Source organism: Trichoderma atroviride, chromosome 7, assembly GCF_020647795.1.
Source record: "Trichoderma atroviride chromosome 7, complete sequence".
NCBI classification, from domain to species: Eukaryota; Fungi; Ascomycota; class Sordariomycetes; order Hypocreales; family Hypocreaceae; genus Trichoderma; species Trichoderma atroviride.
In genome coordinates, this window is record NC_089406.1 from 2,514,868 (window position 1) to 2,536,566 (window position 21,699).

At 52.5% G+C, this 21,699-nt stretch overlaps 9 protein-coding genes across 10 annotated transcripts; 2 read left to right on the plus strand and 7 right to left on the minus strand.

Annotated features, from left to right (window-relative positions):
- Nucleotides 1–791: 791 nt before the first annotated feature.
- Nucleotides 792–2,442, minus strand: TrAtP1_012846 (uncharacterized protein). The gene is made up of 2 exons (XM_014088317.2): nucleotides 2,216–2,442; nucleotides 792–2,009 (listed from the first exon to the last, which is right to left on the minus strand). The coding sequence occupies exon 2, from the start codon at nucleotides 1,866–1,868 to the stop codon at nucleotides 1,002–1,004; it is 867 nt and encodes a 288-aa protein (XP_013943792.2). The 5' UTR covers nucleotides 1,869–2,009; nucleotides 2,216–2,442; the 3' UTR covers nucleotides 792–1,001.
- A 1,456-nt stretch (nucleotides 2,443–3,898) lies between these two features.
- On the minus strand, nucleotides 3,899–5,730 carry TrAtP1_012847 (uncharacterized protein; the record flags this gene model as incomplete). Its single annotated transcript, XM_014088272.2, has 2 exons — nucleotides 3,899–4,018; nucleotides 4,078–5,730. The coding sequence occupies 2 exons, from the start codon at nucleotides 5,728–5,730 to the stop codon at nucleotides 3,899–3,901; spliced, it is 1,773 nt and encodes a 590-aa protein (XP_013943747.2).
- Nucleotides 5,731–6,651: 921 nt separating this feature from the next.
- TrAtP1_012848 (uncharacterized protein) lies at nucleotides 6,652–9,311 on the minus strand. The gene has a single exon (XM_066115699.1). It carries the CDS (start codon nucleotides 9,285–9,287, stop codon nucleotides 6,795–6,797), a length of 2,493 nt encoding a protein of 830 aa, XP_065971798.1. The 5' UTR covers nucleotides 9,288–9,311; the 3' UTR covers nucleotides 6,652–6,794.
- A 217-nt stretch (nucleotides 9,312–9,528) lies between these two features.
- On the minus strand, nucleotides 9,529–10,605 carry TrAtP1_012849 (uncharacterized protein). Of its 2 annotated transcripts, XM_014088551.2 has the most exons (3): nucleotides 10,394–10,605; nucleotides 9,910–10,322; nucleotides 9,529–9,847 (listed from the first exon to the last, which is right to left on the minus strand). In XM_014088551.2, the coding sequence occupies exons 1-3, from the start codon at nucleotides 10,470–10,472 to the stop codon at nucleotides 9,686–9,688; spliced, it is 654 nt and encodes a 217-aa protein (XP_013944026.2). In that variant the 5' UTR covers nucleotides 10,473–10,605; the 3' UTR covers nucleotides 9,529–9,685. The 2 variants fall into 2 exon arrangements, with proteins under 2 accessions (XP_013944026.2, XP_065971799.1); XM_066115700.1 differs by having other exon boundaries at nucleotides 9,529–10,322.
- A 206-nt stretch (nucleotides 10,606–10,811) lies between these two features.
- Nucleotides 10,812–11,950, plus strand: TrAtP1_012850 (uncharacterized protein; the record flags this gene model as incomplete). The annotated part of the gene is made up of 3 exons (XM_066115701.1): nucleotides 10,812–10,838; nucleotides 10,898–11,022; nucleotides 11,080–11,950. The coding sequence occupies 3 exons, from the start codon at nucleotides 10,812–10,814 to the stop codon at nucleotides 11,948–11,950; spliced, it is 1,023 nt and encodes a 340-aa protein (XP_065971800.1).
- Nucleotides 11,951–12,247: 297 nt separating this feature from the next.
- On the minus strand, nucleotides 12,248–13,568 carry TrAtP1_012851 (uncharacterized protein; the record flags this gene model as incomplete). Its single annotated transcript, XM_014088331.2, has 2 exons — nucleotides 12,248–12,543; nucleotides 12,605–13,568. 2 exons carry the CDS (start codon nucleotides 13,566–13,568, stop codon nucleotides 12,248–12,250), a joined length of 1,260 nt encoding a protein of 419 aa, XP_013943806.2.
- A 1,523-nt stretch (nucleotides 13,569–15,091) lies between these two features.
- TrAtP1_012852 (uncharacterized protein) lies at nucleotides 15,092–15,463 on the minus strand (the record flags this gene model as incomplete). The annotated part of the gene is made up of 1 exon (XM_066115702.1): nucleotides 15,092–15,463. One exon carries the CDS (start codon nucleotides 15,461–15,463, stop codon nucleotides 15,092–15,094), a length of 372 nt encoding a protein of 123 aa, XP_065971801.1.
- A 947-nt stretch (nucleotides 15,464–16,410) lies between these two features.
- Nucleotides 16,411–16,615, plus strand: TrAtP1_012853 (uncharacterized protein; the record flags this gene model as incomplete). Its single annotated transcript, XM_066115703.1, has 2 exons — nucleotides 16,411–16,482; nucleotides 16,532–16,615. The coding sequence occupies 2 exons, from the start codon at nucleotides 16,411–16,413 to the stop codon at nucleotides 16,613–16,615; spliced, it is 156 nt and encodes a 51-aa protein (XP_065971802.1).
- A 2,898-nt stretch (nucleotides 16,616–19,513) lies between these two features.
- Nucleotides 19,514–21,544, minus strand: TrAtP1_012854 (uncharacterized protein; the record flags this gene model as incomplete). Its single annotated transcript, XM_014088554.2, has 1 exon — nucleotides 19,514–21,544. The coding sequence occupies one exon, from the start codon at nucleotides 21,542–21,544 to the stop codon at nucleotides 19,514–19,516; it is 2,031 nt and encodes a 676-aa protein (XP_013944029.2).
- Between the last annotated feature and the right edge of the window lie 155 nt (nucleotides 21,545–21,699).

The window sequence follows — 21,699 nt, forward strand, 5'->3', positions numbered from 1 at the left end:
TATTTAGCTCCGTTTTGTTGTATCTTTTTCTGTCTGTGGGACAAAAAAATCTGGGGAATTGGAGAGACACTATTTTACATTGATAGGTAAAACAAAAGCTGGCTTTCGCCGCAGTACAGTAAAAGGAAAACGTAAACGCTGCATATCGAATCCTAAAACTCCATTAGTTTCGCCCGTGACCGTGGGTATCTCATGACGCCTATTCATTTTTTTCAAAAGCGGTGCAACTCCAACCTCCCTTGCTGAAAATCACCTCTCCGTATAAAAGGAGTGAAAAGGACGTTGCGCCGCGCTAAAAATAAAAGAAAGGAAATAAAAGGAAATAAAAAGGAAAGGAAAGACATGAGAACAAAAAAAAAAAAAAAGGAAAGAAAAAAAAAAAGAAAGGAAAGGAAAGGAAACGGAGAGAAGGGGAAAATAAAGGGGAGAAGAAGATGAACCTGAAGAATCTTCATGGCCCTCAGTACTATGTAAGAGTTGGGCAAGTCGTGAAGTGTCGAGTGTTTATATACTTCCACCATGCATGGTCAAGGGAAGAGGTAAGAAATGAAAAAAGGCATCGTGAACCGTTCAGTGCTATGACATTATATGCTTAGATACCGCGTCCATAATTTTTCTTTTTTCATCCGCGTTTCTCAAGGGTTAGAAGAAAAGGAGACAAGACTCAATATGTATTCTGAGTGTCTCTTTTCTCAATCCTTGGGGCTGTCGTGAACAAATGGACAAAAGAATAAGAGGGGCCAAAAAAAAAAGAAAAAAAAAAAAAAAAAAAAATTAGAAACAATTGCAAAGCTCCTGTTTGCAGTCTAGTGACGGTTTGGTGAATAGATGGTGTGATTGATATAGGAAGACCTGAAAAATAGAAAAATTCCGTGGTTGAAGTATGTGCATGGAGAAAAGGCATTTTGTGGCTGGAAACCCTCGAGCCTTGTTGGTCATCCGATGAAGAGCGAGAAATAGAGGCGGGGATGGAGGTTGTGATTGAGTCGACTGTCGATTTTTTAATCCAGCCCCATGTAGGGATCGCCAAGCGGCATGTTGGAGACTCCCTCGAGCGGCTGCATCTGCATCGCGGCCATGGCATTCCCATCTATGCTGCTGATGCTCTCCATGCGTTGCCGCTCCTCGTTTGCCACGAGCTTCTTCACAAAGCCCTTGGCCTCATTCTCGACCCAGCGGTTGATGTTGGGGTCGTGGCACTCGGTGTGGTTGATCAGATCGCTCTTCACCTTGCCAACCTCCTCGCGGAGATTCTGGAACTCCTTGCGCAGGTCGTTGTTCTGCGCTTCCAGGCGGGCCAGCATTTCCTTGAGCTCGTCTACTTTGACCTTCTTCTTCTGCCGACACTTGGATGCGGCCACTCTGTTGCGCTGCTTCACCTGCTCCTTCTTATCCGAGGCGCTGCGAGCTCGCCGATGACCCTTTTTGGTCTTTGTGGCGTTTGAAGTGTTCGATTTGGTGCTGGGGTTGCTCGCATTGATATTGATGTTGGTGTTGGTCGAGGTTTCGGGTTTTGAGCTGGGTCCAGACTCCAAGGTGGAGGCAATGGAGGTGTTGCTGGGTGAATCATCTGGGTTGAGAGATGCGCCTTGTATGGGAGACATGAGAAACTGGGCGTTTTGATCGTTCCCCAAGGAGAAAGACGAAGCCGTGTCGCTATACGGATCCGAGTCCATCATGCCGGGATCTTGTGTAGCTTGCGGAAAGTTGTCCATTGCCTCAAACATGGAATTCCACGACTCGAAAGATGTTGAAGAGTAGGGAAATGGCATTGTCTCTGTTGTTGGATTGCCCGTAAGCAGCTGCAGCTGTGGGTCGATGGCGGCTTCCGGCATGGCGCTTTCGAGATTCATGTTGCGCATATACATGGGGAAGGTGTGGAGGTAGCGCTGTGGTGAGAATGCGATGATTGAGACCGCTGTTGGCGGCTGAAGTAGATGGTTTGGTGGTGAAGAGTAGTAGTGGTAGGCAGGCGCCCCAGGGTGAGGAGCTTGGTTTATAGCTGGATTCTTTTTGTGGTGTAAGCTGCCGTCCCAGTCGCGAAGAATGGCGATGTTAAACCAAAAGAGAGAGGGTTGCAAGTAATTATAACGGCACAAACGAGAGCAAAGAAGTGCAAAAGAGCGCAATTGTTATATTAAATGAAATTATAGGTAGCAAAAGAGATTCTGGTGTATAATGTAGGTTGTCAAATGTAGTTGCAAGGGTAGCTTACGGATCTGAGCTGGTTACCATTAACAGAACTTATCCACACTCGGACACGTGTATTGTCCCGTGTTCAGCAATATTTGCAAGTATGTGTCTTTAATAAAAATAAAAGTGGTTTACAAGGCTTGGAGGAGCAACAGGCAGTTGGTGGCGATCTTTATATACGGCCTTTTGGGGAATGTGATGGAAAAGTTGGTTATTTCCCATTGGAGGGGCCCATTTCATCATCGTCTTCGTCACCACTGGAGAACGGAGCCCGGCAAACTGGGGCTCGGTTCTTTCTTCCTTTACTTCCTGTTTTTTTCCCAAATATCTCCTCTCTAGCCTTGCGTAGCCGGCCAGGAACGGCTTGGCTGGGTGGGCACCTATCTGGTGCTACATGTGCCCAGTTCTGTTCTGTGGCTCTGGGGCAAGTACCGTGATATGCTACGGGGCACGACCAGGCCGTACCGAAGGCATGGTTTCTGGTTTTGGAAGCACCCTGAGCTGCACTGCTTCACGCTCTCAAACATGCCAGAGTTGCTTTCCCCAATTGATCAGATGTCAAACCCTCACGTCAGGCATGCATCTCAGCATCTACCTGGATCTGGCGGGATGCGGGACTCCCATGCCAAGATTGTCGATATCACGACTGTTAGAGCAGCAGGGGTCTTCGCCACCGTGATTTGCATCCACTAAGCAGAGACAGCTAGATTGGATTTTTTGAGTTTGCGAGCTTGGACACGCAGGCCAGAGCCCAGAGTGATGTGCAGGCCGAATAGCCCAGATCAGCCATGTGTGGCGCGCACTCGTGGCTAGTGTGGCTCGTGAGGCTTGTGAACCCCGCCATGAGTGGCTGGATCAGGCAATGACCCGTCCAGCATGAGCGCATCGGACCACTTGCTCCGGCCAATGAAAATTTGGCCGCCAATAATGTCTGATACTGGCCGGCTCTCATTGAACAGGGGGATTCCAGCCTTGACGTCAAGGAGTGGCGGCATCGAACGAACGCTGATGGCAATTGTCCACTCAGCGGCCGGCCAAGGCCCCCATGCCTGTTCCCGCTGGAATTGAGCCGTTGAAATGGCAGCTTTAGTGGATAGCCGGAGAATTGTGCTTGGGGCATTTGCTGCTGCCGGCTGCTTACAAAGGACGCCTGCGACATGACATGCTGCCCTGGAGGAGCTGGAGAGCATCTTTGCCTTTGCTGCCGATCGCTACGCCATTCTGGCTGACAAGAGGCGAGCGCGGAAGCTGTTGGCTTGTGCACAGCCGGTGGCAACTGTACTGATCCGACAAAGACACAGTATGATGATGCCCAAGCAGCCGTGGAGACGCGTTGTCCGCTCGTTACCGATATCTATTCGCACGGAAGCCTATCCGAGCTCCAATCAGTGGTCAGCGGCATTTGATCGTGGGCGCTAGAAAACTTGAAACTTTCTATTTCTTCGTGGGGCAGTGCATGGCGATTGTTTGTTTCCTAAAGGAGTGAGCTTGAAAGAAGTTGAGCTTTGATACCTCTGCGGAAGCCTCTTCGATTCTAGTCGGACCCTCTGCTCCGGTCTCTGGGTTTTCAACACGAAGGAAACATGAGAAAACTCTCTTGTTGAACGTTGGTATACTATATTACAATTGCGCTGCGTTAACTATCATTTCATAAGCCCAAAGGGGTGATCCCGGTGCTCAACAACACAGTCATCCAAGCTGACATTTAATTTATAAGTTTGAAAGGATGGGCCTCGGTGTTCAACACATAGTCATCCAAGCTGATAATGTCTGGCGTTGTGAAGAGGAGGTAAAAGTACTTGAGCGTCTCGGCAAGCCAGAAACTCTGAAAATCATTGTCAGTATACCGAACCAGATGTCATGAAGAAGGGCCTCGATACTCACCTCCATATAGTCCTCCTGAGGCGGCTTCTTCGCAAACGTCGTCACATCCAGCACCGCGGCATTCGCATACTCCGTCTTGGTGCCCTTTGCAATGGCCGTAAACATGTCCCACCCGGCGTCCTGGAATTCCTTCCGTCCTGTGAGTCGGTACGCGTAAAAGACGCTCTCAATGGCCTCGGGTCTCAGCAGATATCTCGGGTCTTTGGCGGTGGTGAAACCCTTTGGCAGGTGCTCTTTCCACTCGTTGCGCTTATCTCGCTCCAGCATCCAGTACTCCTCGTCCCAGGGGCAGTGGGCGCGGTCCTTGCACGGCGCGAAATCGAGCCTTTCTGGCATCATGCCCGTGGGAAAGGCGCGGTATGCGAAGACGCAGCCGTTGGTTAGCTTGATGCCTCGCTCGACGTCGTCTTCGTTGCTGAAGAGCCGCCCTGCCAGGCCAAACATGCCGCCGACAAAACAGGCCAGATGCTCCGTTTCGGGATCAAGCACCGGCTGGCCTTTTGCGTTGATGTTGACGTTGCCGGATATGAGAATGTCGTCCTCGTTGGGCAGCATTGGTCGGAACAAAAAGTGTCGGTCCGCCGTCTTGAGAAACGTCCTGGACATGATGTCGTACTTGGGCTCGCCGCCTCCGAGCAGCTGATGCATCTTAGGCAGATACTCGTACAGAGAGTCGGCGCAGCCGCCAAGCGTAAAGGTGCTCCCCTGGACCACATCTTTGGCGTTCATGTTGATGTTCATCGGCCAGACTCCCGGCACCCTCGTCTGGTTCTGGCCCTGGTAAAACACATCCATCAGTTGCGCCACGGCGCTGTAGTATTTCATGTCCCCGGTGACCTGGGACAAGTGCGCTAGCTCGAGAGACAGCGTTCCTGGCGAGGCTGACACGACGCCACTTTCGACTTGCAGTCCTCCTCCTTCTTTGGCGGCACGGAAGTTGATGAAGTCGACGGGCATGCCGTTTTCGGTGTTGAATCCGCCATAGATGAGATCTCCCAGCTCCACTGCCTTCTTTAGCAGCAGTTCCCTACCGCTCAAATCATACGCTGCTAGCAGACCGCCGAGATAACGAATATTCGTTTCAAAGATGTTGATCCGGTTGCTCGTCGAATTTCCAAAGTCAATGTCCGCCACTGCAGCCACCGCCTCGTCAAATTCCTCCCGCAGCCCCATGATCCAAAGGGTGTCGAGTGAATCAACCAGCGTGGCCGCCCAACCCGAGAACTGCTCTCTTCCGCCTCCAGAAATCGGCAACAGGGCGTCTTGCATCCAGGCATGCTTTTTGTACCCCTTCCATGCCCGCAAAGCGACCTTTTTCACCTCCTTCAGTCTCGCTCTCCGCTCCCGCGCCGCAGGTGATGGTTCGGGTCCAAATGGGTGCTGGATCCGTGGAAGAGGCCGCAAACTCTTCTTGGGCAGTTCCGTGGTGTTGCTGGGGAGATAGCGAAGCTTCACGGCGCCCCAGTCGAAGCTGGACTTTGACTCGGGATACTGGAACTGCGACGCGCCGTCGTTCATGCGGTGCTTTAGTAGCTTCCATTCTGTGGTTGATGGCGATGGTGATGGCGATGAGGCCTGGAAGCGCCATAAGATGAAGAGGACTATTGTGAAGATGATGCCATTGCGTACGAAACGCGGGCGGCCTGCAAACATTGTTGTGTCCCTCTACAGAAATCGAATGGAGTCGCGACGCCCTTTGCGACGATGAAGCGGGAGACTAGACAATACGGCCTTATCTCAAGCAGAAGAAGAAGGAATTGCAAATGGTGAATAACAAAGATAAAAAAAATGAGACATAAAACAAAATGAAAGAGACAAAACAGATCACAACCAGCACCACCTTATCTCACGGTAAGTTTGCAGAATAAAAGTAAGCAGAAGCCACATCAACAGCCTAAAATAGAGATGAGATTCAAACAATCTGTCCGGATCCCGACGCTAACAATAGCAGGATTAGTCCATACAAGCAATCTCCAGATTCTAGACCGGACCTTTTTTTCTTTCTCCCCCCTCCTCTTGTCTCTTCTCCCCCTCCCCTGATGAACCAAGGAGCTTCCAGATGGGGAAAATCAATTTCCAAGGGATGGAATTTGGCATCGCGTGCCCTAGCCTAAAACGCTGCTGCTGCTCGCTAGTGGAGTGTTCTATTTTAGAGCTTTTGCGGGCAAAAGACCCGCTAGGAGTTGTTGCGTTTTATTTCCACAACGCTCGTATTTAAGACTGGGAATGTAACTTCGTATCGGAAGTTTTGAATTCAAAGATCAAGGGTCCATGATGAAAGAAACTTGATCAGACTCAAGCCAGATGGTTTCCAAAGTTTTATTTGCTTCGGTGCTTTTATGATGGTTTCGAAACGGCGCAGCGCCCACCTGGTTCCTTTCTGGCGCTGCCGAATATGCTTAATTTGCACCTTATTTCCTTAATTTGGCCGAGGCGGCGTTTGAGGTGAAGACGCCCCCCGCTAAGCGCCGAAAGAGGCGGGCATGCATGAATTTGGAGATATACGAGTATGCTGCACATGAGCAGTAAATTCTACAAGTAAGTTTTTCGTTTCGTAGAGAGAAGAAAAGGTATGGCTTTATTCATAGAGTGAAGAGAGAATAAAATAATGATTTCTTTTGATAGACAACTCATAAGCCCTGCAAAGAGTTCTTAGACTATTGTACATGCAACTTTCCAACTCATATGGTACATTTTCACATCCATTCACTTTACATTCATCGTCTCTCTCTACCTTTTTCGTCCTCCAACTCAAACTCCTCTTGCACCTCCGCGTCCATCTCCCTCTCAATCTCCAGCTCCTCAATATCCTCAGCCTCCAGAATCTCCTTGATCAAATCAGTCTGTCGATCCCGCTTGCCCTTGGTCCTGCGTTCCTTTCGCGCATTCTTCTCATTCGCAGATAGTCGCCCGCCATCCATTGTGATCTCGACCTTGCGAGGCTTCTTGCCGCCTTCCGCTCGCTTGCCTCCGTCGTCTACCCCGCTGCCGACTCGGACGCTGCGAGTCACCCTGGTCTTGGCGCCCAGAGCCCAGAGATCGCCCCAGTGCGATTTTCTCGCGTCGTGGTATGCGAGCTTGCTGTAGCTCTTGGGGACGGTCCATCGCTCAATCTTGCCTTGGGGCGTGCATACGTCGAGCGTGACGTGGCCTTTGCGCTTCAGCGGTGGGAGCACCATCCGGGGGAGGGTTTGCATGTCTGGTGGGTTGGGGGAGTTTTCGTATCCTGCAAAGGCCTGCTCGGTGGATTTCCATCCTGGGAGCTGGTCTGCCTTTGAGCGGCCACGTTGAATCGCCACGTAGCTAAACTCCACGTCGCCCTGGTTGTTTGTGCTGTTGCCCAGCATCTTGGTATAGAATCCGGGCCGTGTGAATCGTTGGTTGAAGTAGCAGTAATCTTTACGGCCCTTGCTCTTTCCCACTTCCTTATACATGGGACACGTTCCGTGGTTTGTGCATGGTGCGATGATGTGGCCGGGCTCTCGTTCTTTATGATATGCCGGGTTCAATTCTTCAGTTGGAGCACTGGACTCGCCATTCTGAGGCAAAATGAATTGTTTCAGAAGCGTATCCCTCACGTGGGCGACTGCTTCAAACCCACGGGGATGTGCTTTTTCAATTACAATAAGCACACCGCCGTCCTTGTTAAGTAGCGTCCAGAGGTTATTCAAGACGGCCTGGCGGTAATGGTCCTGCTTCTCTTTGAGAAACAGATGCGAAGCGATGATGAGATCATAGCTTTTTCGTGCCTGTGGCGTATCACCGGCATCCAGACGCTCACCTTGCATTTCTCCCGAGTGTTCGTAATCTGGCAACCGGGGCAAAAACGTAGTGTTGTGCAGGAAACTCTTCAATCGATGCCGTAGTCGATCCGATCCGGTGATGACGGTTTTCCTCCCGGGAGGCTGTGAGCCCTTCACCACGCCCTGCTCTCTCAACAAATCCCACTCTGCCTGGAGGACTTGATCCCAAGCAACTAAACCAGCACCGCCAGCGCCGGCGTCCAGAACGCTCAGTCCTGCAGAGCCGTCCTTTTGAAGGCGTTGCCTGATCCAGTCACTGCCCAGTCGTCTTCGTACCTCCCGCAAGACTGACACCACAGAAGCATACGAAGGAGGTAAATATCCGGCTAGAAACGCATCTGCCTCAATCTCCGTCATGTGTCGCTGATCGGGAGGCAGGCCGACTCCGCCCATTTGCCCGTTTTTCCTCCCTTCCGGCGTGAATGGAGACGTCGGCAGGCCTTGCCCACCAAAAGCTGCTTCGGCGGCAGTCTTGACATGGCCTAAATGAGTCCGGTCCAGGAGATCACGTATGGGTGTAACAAGAGCGCTTTGGGGCAGCGAGATTTCGACGGGACTTGCATGAAATCTGCCGTCCAAGGTATAAGGGTGGAATCGCCGTGACTCGCCAAGGCCCATTTCCGGCTCTGCATCGGCAGCAATCTCTTCTGATTCTGGGAATAACTCTTCTTCCTCCACTTCATATGCCTCCTGCTCGGCCTCGGCTTCTTCTCTCGCAGCTGCAACTTCATCCTCCAGCTGCTTCTGTTGCGCAGTTTTGAAATCTTGCATGAGCCTTTGCAGCGCTTCACGCTCCCTTGGATTTCTGGCAACAGCGTCAACATAATCTGAAGGCTCTTGAACCGTTTCCACCGCAGATTCAGACTCCAAGGGCTGTTCAAACTCAGACTCTAGCTCTTGCTCGTCGCCCTGTCGTGGGGGAATTCTGTAAGTCACTTCCTCAAAACCTCCCTCTTCGGACTGTCGCAGTAATGTCCCCTCATCAGTCGGTCGTGGGACTTGACCTCCCATGTCAGCGTGAGTTGGAATGCCGACATCTTCTGGTGTAGTCTCTCGAAGTGGTGGACCATAAAGCCGTTCATAAAGAGCATACTCTTCTTCGTTGAGATAGCCCTTTGGAAGTGTGTCTCGAAAGCGCTGCTTTGCTTCTCGAACAACCTTTTCGATATCCTCTAGGGATTGGCCCCTTGATGCATCATGGGATTCCTGAAAAGCAATACTAGAGCTGGAAAAACATTGTCTGTTTAATTGATACGAGCCTCGCTGAATTTGTTGTATGCGTGGGGCCGTTGATCTTCGCACTGATGAAGCTGTGGAAATCGAATGAGCAAATTGCCGCTGTGCTGTGAAGAGATATGCATAACTGCACTTTGGGCAAGCATTTTTGATTCCATTTAATGACAACATCTTCTCCCCTTGCGCCTGAATTGGCCACAAAAGCAGCGTCTCTGTGTTGAAGGTTTATGAACTTTTTCCAGTTCTCATGGTCACGTGATTGCTTTGATCCGCCATGATTGGACATAGCTGGCATATGAGAGGTCAGCTACGAAAGGTTTAGGTCCACTGCAGGAATATAGCTCCATTGAACCAAATTTTAGAAGAAAGCTGTTCATTTTTCCAACTTTTTTTTTATTTCGTTTGTTTCTTTATCTGTTTGGAAAAAAAGGTACAAGTTCTAAGCTCCACTTATCCATGTAGCGAAAAGAATTCAATATGCCAACGTGGCTTGGATAGTGCAAGAACGCTCACACACAAACAACAACTAATCGTCCACAACCACAACGGCCTCGGCAGCAGGATAACAATCACAAATCGGCTAGGGTCCTAAACACTGGCTTCTGCTGTTGCTGCTGCACTCGGGCGCTACCTGCGGGCACAGGCCCTTTGGCCGCCGTTGGCTTCAGCTGCGGCGCTGGCTGTCTGTTTGGGTTAAACATGGACTGTTCCGCAGCCTTGAAAGCATCAATCTGGCTCGCTAGTTAGCAGACTTGTCCTCCCTTGAGCTTCCTTACGCCTCCTTGTTACGTGCCGAAAATAAAGACGTCAAGTACAGTCCGACGAGCATCATGACGATGTTTAACAGCCCAGACACGTTCCAAGGGCGGCCCTGGCCCTGAGCAGCTGCACCGCCGCCGAGGGTCCTGCCGGGGGTCTTGAATACGGCCTCGGCCTTCTTGCCACTGCTGCCGCTGAGCGAAACGGCCTTGTTGACGGCCTCGGTCAGGGCCGACGGGTTGGCGCCCCGGATGGTCTCGATGGCTGTGCCGTTGTGGAAGATCTTGAAGGTGGGCATGGCGGTGACGCCGTTGGTGCGGGCAATGTTGGCTTGGTTGTCGACGTTGACCTTTGCGAAGGCGACCTTTTTCGGCGACGAGTGCTCCTTGGCGAGGCGCTCAAAGTGCGGCGCGATCATCTTGCATGGTCCGCACCAGTCGGCGTAGACTGCGATGCTCGTGTTAGTTGATGTCCATTTGCTTGTTTGGCGCAACAAGATCAAAGGGTGGACGCCGTACAGTCTGCGACAACCACGCTGGTGCCGGAGAGCAGTGACTCCCACTCGCCATCAGATGCGATATGGACGGGGCCGCTCATTGTGAAGACTGAAGACGCGAATGTAGGTTCTAGGGAATGAATATCGTATACTATTTTTGTAGTCGCGACAGTTGCTGTTGTTGGTTCAAAGGGATTAAACGTGGCCAGCTTGGCGCATGCGACTGTCTTAATCATTCATGGCTGATAAATAGCCCGTGCAGCCAAAACGGAGCACGACCATGGCGTAATCAGAGCTGTCGCACTTGGCGAAACAAGCAGGCGGTAAACGCCGGGATCCACTATTCTGCCAGAACTATGTAAATAATTTTGAGACGAGCTACCGCCAAAAAGGCGATGCCTGGTTCATGACTTTGGAATTCAGTGACAAGATAATTCACAATGTCGTACCAAGAGCGTGAAGCAAAGGTATTGCATTCCCAATTCCGATCCAACGTGTGAGATTGAATGCTAAACAGGCAATATAGAAGAGAAAGCTTGCCAGCAGCGGCGGCAATGCTCAACAGCAAGCGTTCCATGCCGTCAATGTGCCGGCCCAAGAAGGACGGGACTGGACCGTCTCTGTAGCATTCCCCAGCAGCACAATCGCAACGTACGCATCTTTGTCTTTGCCTTGTAGAATCAGAAAAGCTTACATTGTTCACTATAGATTGCCCACTGCTGAACAACGAATGGCTGTTCCCAGCCGCGTTGCCCGCGCCCTCGCCATCTTCTCCGTCGACGAAGTCATTGTCTACGACGACTCGCCTGCGTCTTCTCGCCCGCACAGGACCGACACGTCCGTCTATACCGGAGACACCGATCCGGTCCACTTCCTCACACACGTGCTGTCGTATATGGAAACCCCGCCATTTATGCGAAAGGCACTCTTCCCGCTGCACCCAAATCTGCGACTCACGTCCTCGCTGCCGGGTCTTGATACGGCTCACCACCCACATCCCAAAGAATCAATGCCCTACAGGGAAGGTGTCACGATTGTGGGAATGACAAAGTCTGGCAATGGCACGTTGGTCGATATTGGCCAGGAAAAGCCTGTCGAGATCAAAGAGGACATTCCTCCCAAGACGAGAGTCACGCTCAAGCTTTCGGAAGACGAATCTGAGCCATGCGAGTGCGTGCACCCTCATGCGCCTCGCACGGAAGCTGGCTTCTACTGGGGCTACACCGTACGCAAGGCAGCGTCCCTCTCGGCCGTCTTCACAGAGTCTCCCTATGAGAATGGATATGACCTGAGCATCGGCACGTCTGAGCGAGGATCTCCCGCGTCCAAAGAATTCCCGTCCTCGAAGCGTGTACAGTTCAACCATGTGCTCATCGTATTCGGTGGACCGCGAGGCATTGAATATGCGGCTATGAATGACGAGGAACTTGGCGGGATGGGCATTCAGGGCGGCAAGACAAGAGAGCTGTTTGATCACTGGGTCGATGTGCTGCCGAACCAGGGCAGCAGGACGATTCGAACGGAGGAAGCAATGTATATTGCGCTGACGGTGTTGAAGCGGATTTGGGACAATGAGTAAAAAGTTTTGAATAGAGTTGATACCCCCTCTATATCTTTTAGTATATGTATATGTAATGTTACACATTTGACAGGTATTCATGTGTTCGTAGAGGGAGGACGTGCTTGTATTATAACCTGTTCTCCACGTGCTTTGGTGGCTGTATAGCAATCTATAAGAGCCATTGTTGAAGACTCTCACCCTTTTCCATCGTTGAATCATGAGTTTTCTAGAAAAGCTTCTAGTCTCGCAGATAACGCCTAATTAATAACCAGAATTTATCAAGTCCTCTTTCTCTTGTACATTTATCCGTCTTCTTTACTGCGAGTTGGTAGCATCAAGCGCGACCGTCTTGCCCAAACCCTCGCTCGCCACTGCCGCAGCCTTATCGCCGGCCCTCTTCCTCAGGACATTCTCAATGAATGCCTCGCCGGCCTTGTAGGACGAGCGCACGAGGGGTCCACTTGCGCAGTAGAGGAAGCCCATGTCCAGAGCCCGTAGGCGCCACATCTCGAACTCGTCGGGGGTGACGTATTTCTCGACCTTGAGGTGTCGCTTGGTCGGGCGCATGTACTGTCCGAAGGTGACGACGTCGACGTTGGCCTTTCGCAGCTCTATAATCAATCTGTTAGAAATCTTTTTTTCCTCTGTGGTTTGGTGATGGAGGGAACGTACCTCTTAGAGCATCCATGACCTCGTGCTCTTGTTCTCCCAGACCAAGCATGATGCTAGTCTTTGTGATGATGCCCTCCTTGCCCTTGACCTCCTTGACGTGGTTCAACACCTTCAAGCTCTGGCGAAATGTCGCCCTGCGATCGCGCACGTACGGAGTGAGGGCCTCCACAGTCTCAACGTTGTGCGCATACACATCCAATCCACTCTCGGCCACAATCCTGACCATGTCCAGGTCGCCACGAAAGTCTCCCGTCAGGGCCTCGACGAGCAATGTCGGCTTCTTCTGCTTAATCTTGCTAATCGTCTCTGCAAAGTGTCGGGCACCGCCGTCGGCCAAATCATCGCGGTCCACGCTCGTCAGCACAACGTAGCCAAGGCCCCATCGTGCCAGTGCCTCGGCGGTGTGTTCGGGCTCATGGGGATCCAGAGGAGCAGGCGCTCGGTTCGTCTTGACGCTGCAGAAGCGGCATCCGCGCGTACACGTGTCGCCCATGAGCATGATGGTGGCCGTGGCAGCATTCTTGTCGGAACCGCCCCAGCACTCGGAGATGTTGGGACACCGCGCCTCCTCGCAGACGGTGTGCAGGCCCAGGCCGCGCAAATCGCTCTTGATCTTCTTGTAGTTGTCGTTGCCCGCGGGGATGGACGTCTTGAGCCACTCGGGCAGTCGCGTGATGGTCCTCTTCTTGCCGGCAGGGCCGACTTCGGCCGTCTTCAGTTCGTATGCATCGCTGGGCGATAGGGACTGCACGGGAGACGACGTTGCAATGAAGTCTGAGAGCGAGCCCACCGATTTGTCCTTGAAATACGTCGTAGGCCGCGATGCTGGCTTTGCGGAAGCTTGGCTGGCGTCGGTGGGATGCGGCGGGACGGTGGCGAAGGATCTGAGGGCGGCGGGAGAGGCAGCCAGAGCCCTTCGCATGGGCGCCTGGGCTCGCTGAATTGATGGGGCTATTGAGGCCATCGTGGTATGTGTGAGAGACCTGACGCTGTGATGGATGCCCTTCCGAGAATCCCGTCTGGAGGTGGGTTGTTGGTGATGGAGATTGATTTTGGGTCGAAGAGCTCCCGAAGAAAAGTTGGGGAGCCGATGGGACCCGCATCATAGCGCCGCAAGCCGGAGACTTGGTTGGGTGCGCCAATAGGGAGTTGTCTTTATTAATCAGCCATTTTGACAGCCAGCGGTTTATGAAAACGGATGATCTTTTAATCTCTTTATAATGGACAATGTATGATCAATGCTTACTTTTCTTTCATGCAACTACTGTCCTGTGAAATACAAGTGGATAATATCGCACCGGTCGTGTAAGCGGCTCACTCACTTGGTTAGACACAGCTCCCACGCATGTATGCTCAATACTACGATCAACGTGGAGATACAATATGACGGAGCCATGAAAGATTGAAAGACGTCATAAGCAGAGAAATCACGTCATGAGGTAGTAAAATAATGATACGATGATTGTGTTTATTGTACTGCCTAGTTCCAACAAGACAAACACTAGGCTCGATCACCGCCTGTTTTCCCTCCATAACACCGAACCTCTGTCCAAACTCCAGCATCTGAATAAAATCCCAAAGGGCACAACGCCAAAACCACAAGCCTTTGAGTCAGGGACAAGATGTAGTTGAACACGCGCCACTCAAGGAATACTTGGAGAGCACATCTAATACAATCCAGTCCCAACTATATCGTCTCCAATATATAAAAAGGGGGGTATCACCAATAGAAGAGAATAAGTACCCGTCACCCGCAAAATAGAAGTACACCAGCACGCTGGATGTACATCCATGGTATCAGATCCAAAGATGTTTTGAAGAGTTGCCAAGTGTAGGGGTTATGATAGAAACAGGAGGCGTAAAAAGAGTATAATTGAATTGAAATTAAGATCCAGCCAGCCCGCTCGCTCACACATTCAATGCGTGCTGTCTCTGGTTATATTAAAGGATATAACTGTGCTTTCAAGACACTGGCTTTCAAGATTCAGTCGATTCCCACGAGTGAGAATAGACAATGCTCAAGTTCAAGCATAGGAGAATCGATGAAAGAATGGCCGGTTGGTGGATTACAAACCGTGGCCAGTAGTCATCATTTTAGCGACAGGAACCGCGAGCATGACAGGATCACCCAAGAAAAAAAAGTATCAATGGGGAACATGCGCTCAGCAGCGCCATTGGCGCGCTTGAGCACAGGCGAATAAAATTGGGGGAATCAACAAGAAGAAGAAAGAAGTAGACCGCCAGGCCTTTGTGGACGAAAAGGGCCCATCCCTTTTCAACAGAAGCACGTTGTCAAATCGTCGGCGAGTCGTAAATGATCGTAGATCGTCATACAGAAGAATGGGTTTTATTTTTTCAAGATGACAAAAGAAAATGTTTTGATATATGAGCGAACAAGACAAGATGATTGTTGTTCGCGGAGGGGAAAAAGGGTCCGCTTCATCCCCTATCTGTCCACTCTCCCGAAGTCTGTCATTTCGCACAGATTTACATCATGGCGAAAAGCATCATGCCGGCGACACCGACCAAGGCGACCTTGCTGGCCTCAAGAGCAACACCAGCGCTGTGGGGGCCCTTGGTGGCAGAAGCGATGGGAGCACCGGTGGAGGGAACGACTGTAGGCTTGAAGGCAGTCGAGCCGACGCCGGTGCTGACAGCAGTGCCGATTGACTGGTAGGGGGCCGAGGTGGCAGAGGCAGCAGTGGTGGTGGCGTTGTGAGAGGAGACAATGGAAGTGACGGTGTGAAGTCTGGCGAGAGTGACAGTCTTGGTCAGGACGGTGGTCGACGTCTGAGTGGTGGTGGACTGAGAGAGAGCAAGGGCCGGGAGAGCGGCGGCGGCGAACAGAGAGAACTTCATCTTGGATTCTTCGAGTTTTTGATGGTTGAGATTTGGGGTGGTGAAGATTGCGCACAAGCTATCTAAGCGGCGCGTGAGGAATGGGTGAAGGTGTGAAGTGCAAGTGTTATAGCAGTGAAATCAGGCAAGACGACGGAGATCTGCGATGATACACTGGAAGTTTTGAATGCTGTAGAACTGGTTAGCAAGTTGCATTCTCCCGTCTCCAGTGATTGATCAGGCCAGCGGGCTGCTGCGCTTACCTTGCTGCGAGTGCTGTGAGACGTGATTTGTTGTTTGTTGCGCGAGGCAGAAATGAGTGAGTGTGTATTGTATATAATACTGGACAATCGATATCCAAGAAGCGTTGAGCTGAATGAGCGGACAAGACTTTGCCAACGAAGTCTTTTTTGGTTTGTTTGCGTGAGGTCGTGAAACGGGAAGAAACGCCAGAGCAGATGGTGAGGGAGGAGGCGAGTAGAAAAAGAAGAGACGAAACACGCTCGACGGGACCAAGAGCCCAGCAAAGGCGCCATCGCAGGGCGGACTGGCTTGGAGGGCGACTGAACCACGGCCAGAGCCAATAGCGCCCACAAGTGCCCCCCAAACAAATGCGGGGCGGGTGCCGAGCGCCGTGCAGGTAGACGCGACACGGTCAGCCACGGGGGATTGGCTGCAGCACGGGGTACATGGGACTTGGGCTCTGGCCGCGCATTGACGGGGACGAAATTAAAGTGTGTCATTTAGGTACAAGGCCAGGCTCTAAATTTCTCGCGACCTCCGGGCTTGTCGCAGACACAAAGTCAATGCATCTGGTCGATGTGCGGTTTCAGTGGCTGGCTGCTTATGCCGTGTTCCTGGTTTAGCTCCAGTCTTTTTGCTTTATTTCCTTGATGTTTCTTCTTTATTGTCCGTCTTGTCCTCTTGTTCTCTTGGTTCCTTGAACGCTCGTCATCCAGCATGCACCAATGCCCAGGCATGTCGCACCGAAAACCCCCAAACCGTCACCATCACGCCCCAACCGCTGCAACTCGCCTCTTGTTGGTCACATTGCCCTCGCAATTCTTCCAATACGGGCTGACAGGGCAGATCTTTTCCCAGCTAGACGAGGCCGATCTGCTCGACGACGGCCCAAAGCGCGCCCCTCCTCCACACAAGCCCAAGCCAGGTTGAGGGACCCTGACCCGACGGACCTGAAAGGGCATCGCCTGACCTCGTGGCGATTCATGCCTTGGGCCTACCTGGTCAGAAAGACAATGCTAGACGCCGTGCAATTAAACTCTTGTACCTGCGCATGCAAGCAGCGCTGGCCAAGTACACGGGCATGCACAAACGACGTCGGTCCCCCTTGGTGCGTTGGCGTCCGCCTTTGAATGCTTCTCATTTCCTGGCGGCTGCTGATTGGCGGCGATGGTCTCCGTTCCTGCATCGGTGCCTGGCACTTGACTGCTTTAGCGGAAAGTCACAGGCACTAGCCAGCTGCTGGCTTTTTAGCGCAGCGCCTTTAGCGAAGGCTAAAATTGCTTCGAGGCGCCCAAAAGGGCAGTAGAGTCGAGCTCGATTTGATTTGGTCTGCGTTGATCTGATTCCCTGTGTCTGATCAGTCGAGCTTATTTGACGAGTCGCTGACTTGGATGCGCCCTTTTTGTGACAGAGTTTGATCTCAGCACGTGCTTTTTCAGCCATATTTGCGTCTACTCATTTTGTATCCGACAAGCAGCCGGTGTAAACATTTATCCAGGCAGCGCCATATTGTCGCACCACATCCCTTGAAACTCAGCTCTCGACCAGGCACGGGGCCTCTTCGCGTAAAGCAGCAGCATTCTGCGCTCTAGCGGCGTTATAGCGGCGGTCGGGCCCCAGCTCCGAGATCTCGCGTGAAAATAGCGTCGGCTGGACTGTCAATAGCATGGAGCACGTCCCTGGAACAAGGAGCGGCGTTTGTGCCACAGAGCGGCCGAGCAGATTCTAAAACGGGAAGAGAAGAGAAAAAGAAGAATCTTCGAGTCGCTGCTGGGGTCTATAGGCTCCAAACGTCTTGACTTGACGGCTGCTGTTTCTGTTAGGAGTGTTTGCAGAACGATGAAAACGTTTCCATAGCTTATATGAACGACTTGTTGTAAATCGAAGTCACAATGCCTATAAGTAGTTTAGAAAAATCTATAAGAAGAAAAAGAAAACAAATACTGTATTAGGCTTCCAATCATTGCCATGCCAGTTATTCAACGTTGGTATTGCTACATCTATTCTATGCCTCAATCACTCCCCAAGCTCCTCCTCCAGGAGACTGAATCACAACGCTCTCTCCAGGGCCCAGCCTCGTAGTGGCCTTTGCACCCAGATTAATCACCCTCTTCAGCCCCGTTGCCGCATCTGTAACCTTGACGCAGTTCAGACCAGCCTCGCCGTCGCCTCCGCCCTCCATGCCGTATGGACGTCGAGATCTTCGCTCACTGAGAATCGAGCACTGCACAGGGACGCGGAACTCAATCTCTCGGACTGTTCCATCGCCGCCTCTGTTGCGTCCCTTTCCACCCGAGCCCTTGCGGAGCTCGAAGCGGCGCAGGATGCACGGATATCTCTTCTCAAAGACCTCCGGGTCTGTGATTCTCGTGTTGGTCATGTGTGTGTGAACGCCGCTCTGGCCGGTCCAGTCGGGCCCAGCGCCAGATCCGCCTGCAATGGTTTCGTAGTAGCCGAAGCCCTCCTTGTGCTCTCCCGTAATGGGGTCCTTGCCGCCGGTGCCAAAGGTGAGGTTGTTGCAGCAGCCTTGGCTGGCGGCGCAGGCGTTGAATGCGCGGAGGACGACGTCTGTTACGCGTTGCGAGGTGAGGACGTTGCCGCCTACAACTGCGAGGCCGTCGCCGGGGGTCAGGATGGTGCCTTGTGGGATGACAATCTCGATGGGCGTGAGGCAGCCTTGGTTGAGGGGGATGGACGATGATACGAGGCAGCGGAGACAGTAGATGATGGCGGAGTGGGTGATGGCGATGGGGGCATTTGTGTTGCCTAGTACGTGCGGGCCTGTGCCGGTGAAGTCAAAGACGGCAGAGCCATCGGGGGGAAATGCTGATGGAGAGAGTAATGGGTGTTCCGTCGTCCATGTAGTCCGTGGCCGTGAGGGGCTCTGAGCCGTATGTGGCGAGAGTCTTCTTCAAGAGGGCTCGAACAGCAGCTTCTGCCGTGTGCTGAATGGCGTACATGTATCTATGGACGCAGGCCAGGCCGTATTCTTCAATGAGGCCCTTGATGAGAGCAATGCCCTTTGCGTTGGCGGCGATTTGCGCCTTGAGATCGGAGATGTTGTCTTGTAGTCTGCGGGTGCCTGAGCAGCCATCGTACTGGGCCGGCTCTTCCAGCAATAGCCTGACGACTTCTGCCTCGTCGAAGCGGCCTTGGCTGACGAGCTTGGTGGACTGAATGGCGGCACCTTCTTGCCATAGCGCGGTGGAGGTTGGGGGCATGGAGCCCGGAAGAATGCCGCCAATGTCGGCGTGATGGCCGCGAGAGGCAACGTAGAAGGCGAGCTCGTCTCCGTCAAATACAGGGGTGATGACTGTGATGTCGGGCAGATGCGTGCCGCCGCATGAAGGGTGGTTCGACATGAGGACGTCGCCATCACGGAGTTTTCCCTCCCACAGGCGATGCTGATATTGGACGGCGAATTGCATGGAGCCCAGGTGGACTGGCACGTGTGGCGCGTTGGCGACGAGGCCGCCGTCGGGGCTGAAGATTGCGCATGAGAAGTCGAGGCGCTCCTTGATGTTGGTCGATACGGCGGTTCGGCGCAGTGTGCGGCCCATTTGCTCGGCGATGCCCATGAATCGGTGGCCAAAGACTGTGAGCTGGATGGGGCTGAACTCTTCTTCCTGTCCGTCTCTTGACTTTGATTGTGTTTTGGTGTTGAGTGCGCCGTCAATGACGACGTAGCTGTCTAGGATGGTGGCTGTTGTTCCCGGAGCGACGACAATTGTCTGGGTGTTGTCGATGATGAGGGCCGGACCTGCGACCTGCGATGCCTCGGGAAGCTTCTGGAGCTCGTAAATGGGAGTATTTACGTGTCCGGAGCCTTCAAAGTAGACTGAATTGGTTCCATTTGCGCTGGGTGAAGGGACGCTCGTACCCTGGATCTTTCTGAGCTGGGCAAAGGGGGGTTTTGATCTCTTTCGTGCCCGTCCCTCCAATAGCCCGAATACGGATGTCATCTACAATAATGTCCTTTTCTGGGAAGTGAAATCCGAAACTCCGCTTGTGGGCGTCTTCAAACTCGCGCTTAAAGTCCCAGTCTTGGCCTTTGAGAATCATGAGCGAGCTGTTTGAGCCGGCATATCTCATGCTGAGGTACGAATTGTGAGAAATGTGGTTGACGGCGAATCCTTGCTTCAAGAGAGCCTTTGTTGCTTGCTGGGCCAAGCTTTCAAGCTGCAATCGGATTTCACCCTCTGTTTCTGGGCTGTAGACGATGGCGGCAGGCCGCTGAGTCTCATGAACGACGTCTGCTAATGAGATGCCGTAGGCAGACAGGATGGAGGAGTACTTGTGCAAGATGATGCGGGAAATGCCCAGGACGTTGGCTACTGCGCAAGCGTGCTGGCCGCCTGCACCGCCGAAGCAAGCAAGATGGTGGTCGGCAGCGTCGTAGCCACGGGCTTCTGTGAGAGCTCGGATTGGTCCAGCCATGCCCTCGTTGGCAACCTTTAAGAATCCAAGGGCAACCTCCTCGGGCGTGAAGAGTGAAAGTCCCGAGGCTTTTCTGTCCTTGTTGATTTCGTCTGTCAGCTCTGCAAACTTGGTCTCGACAATTTCCCGGTTCAGCGGCTCGTTTTCCTTGGGGCCAAACACTTTGGGGAAGTACTCTGGTAGGATTCTGCCAAGGAACAGGTTGGCGTCTGTGATGGTTAATGGGCCGCCCTTGCGGTAGCATGCTGGGCCTGGATGAGCAGAGGCCGACTCTGGTCCCACGTTGAATAGCCCGTTTCTCCATGACAGGATGGAGCCACCGCCGGCGGCAACGGTGTGGATGTCGAGCTGTGGCGACTGGATGGAGATGCCTGCCGTGGTGGTTTCGAAGACGTGATCATAGACGCCCGCATATCGAGATACGTCTGTCGATGTGCCGCCCATGTCAAAGCCAATGATGGGCTTCTTCTCCTCTTCATCCCACGACGTCTGGGCATAGCCAACAACACCGCCTGCCGGGCCGGAGAGGATGGCCTTGAGGCCGCTGAATTTGCGGTAGTCTGCGAGACCTCCGTCTGATTGCATGAATTCGATTCGTGTGTCTGCTGATGAGAAGCCCCCGCGGAAATTCGCCTCGATGGAGCTGATGTAATTTCTGATAATGGGAGTGAGGTAGGCGTCTGCAATGGCCGATGTTCCTCTGGGCACCACGTTGATCATGGGCTGGAGCTCTGATGATAATGTGACGGAGAAGCCCATCTCCAGAGCCATTTTCCCGACAAGAAGCTCGTGATTGGGGTAGGCGTATGAGTGGATGAATACTATGGCAACGGAACGGAAGCCCTGACTCCAGACGTCTTCAAGCTGTTTGTGAACCGCGCTGAGGCTGGGCTCTTGCAAAACCCGGATAGTCTCGCCAGTGACTGCCGTGACGAGCTGTGAATCTTGTCCTGTAGGGATGGTCTTGTTGCATTCTGGGTCTTCTGTGTAATCTTCCATAGTCACACGCTCATCCACCTCGACTACGTAATCGTAGAGGACTTCTGGCCGTGACACTGATAGATCAAAAATCTGTGGCCGCGACTGGTTTCCGATAGCCAAGAGATCGCGGAAGCCCCTGGTCGTCACCAGAGCGACCTTTTCGCCTTTGCGCTCCAAGAGGGCATTTGTGGCGACTGTGGTGCCCATGCGGATGGATTCAAAGTGGAAGAGGTCGAGGGGCTGGCCTCGAGGGAGCTGCTGGCCCGTCACCAGCTCCAGGATTCTTCGGATGCCTTCAGTCGGGGCATCTTGGTAGTTGGCGGGGTCGACGGATAGAAGCTTGAGGATGATGTCTTCTCTGCCGGGGATTGAGGCGTGGACATCGGTGAAGGTCCCGCCTCTGTCGATGGAGACGCGGATACGGAGTGATTTAATGGCCATTATTAGGATAGAGATGGGGTTTGACTTGAGGTTTTCATGAGTATGACTGAACAGCAACCTGCTAGCACTTTATATCAAGCTCTCTTGGTAAAGTTTAAAGTTGAAGATGTGTCGGAAAAAGAGAAAAGTCAGAAAGCTCCACGATCCAACGATCC

Bases quoted from the DNA above. Each gene is read 5' to 3' on its own strand.
- TrAtP1_012846 (XM_014088317.2), bottom strand. From the start codon at position 1,868: ATGTATATGCGCAACATGAATCTCGAAAGCGCCATGCCGGAAGCCGCC.
- TrAtP1_012848 (XM_066115699.1), bottom strand. From the start codon at position 9,287: ATGTTGTCATTAAATGGAATCAAAAATGCTTGCCCAAAGTGCAGTTAT.
- TrAtP1_012849 (XM_014088551.2), bottom strand. From the start codon at position 10,472: ATGAGCGGCCCCGTCCATATCGCATCTGATGGCGAGTGGGAGTCACTG. The intron at 10,323-10,393 runs GTACGGCGTCCA...CGAGCATCGCAG, and splicing joins CAGCGTGGTTGTCGCAGACT to TCTACGCCGACTGGTGCGGA. The intron at 9,848-9,909 runs GCACGTAACAAG...CTAGCGAGCCAG, and splicing joins ACTTGACGTCTTTATTTTCG to ATTGATGCTTTCAAGGCTGC.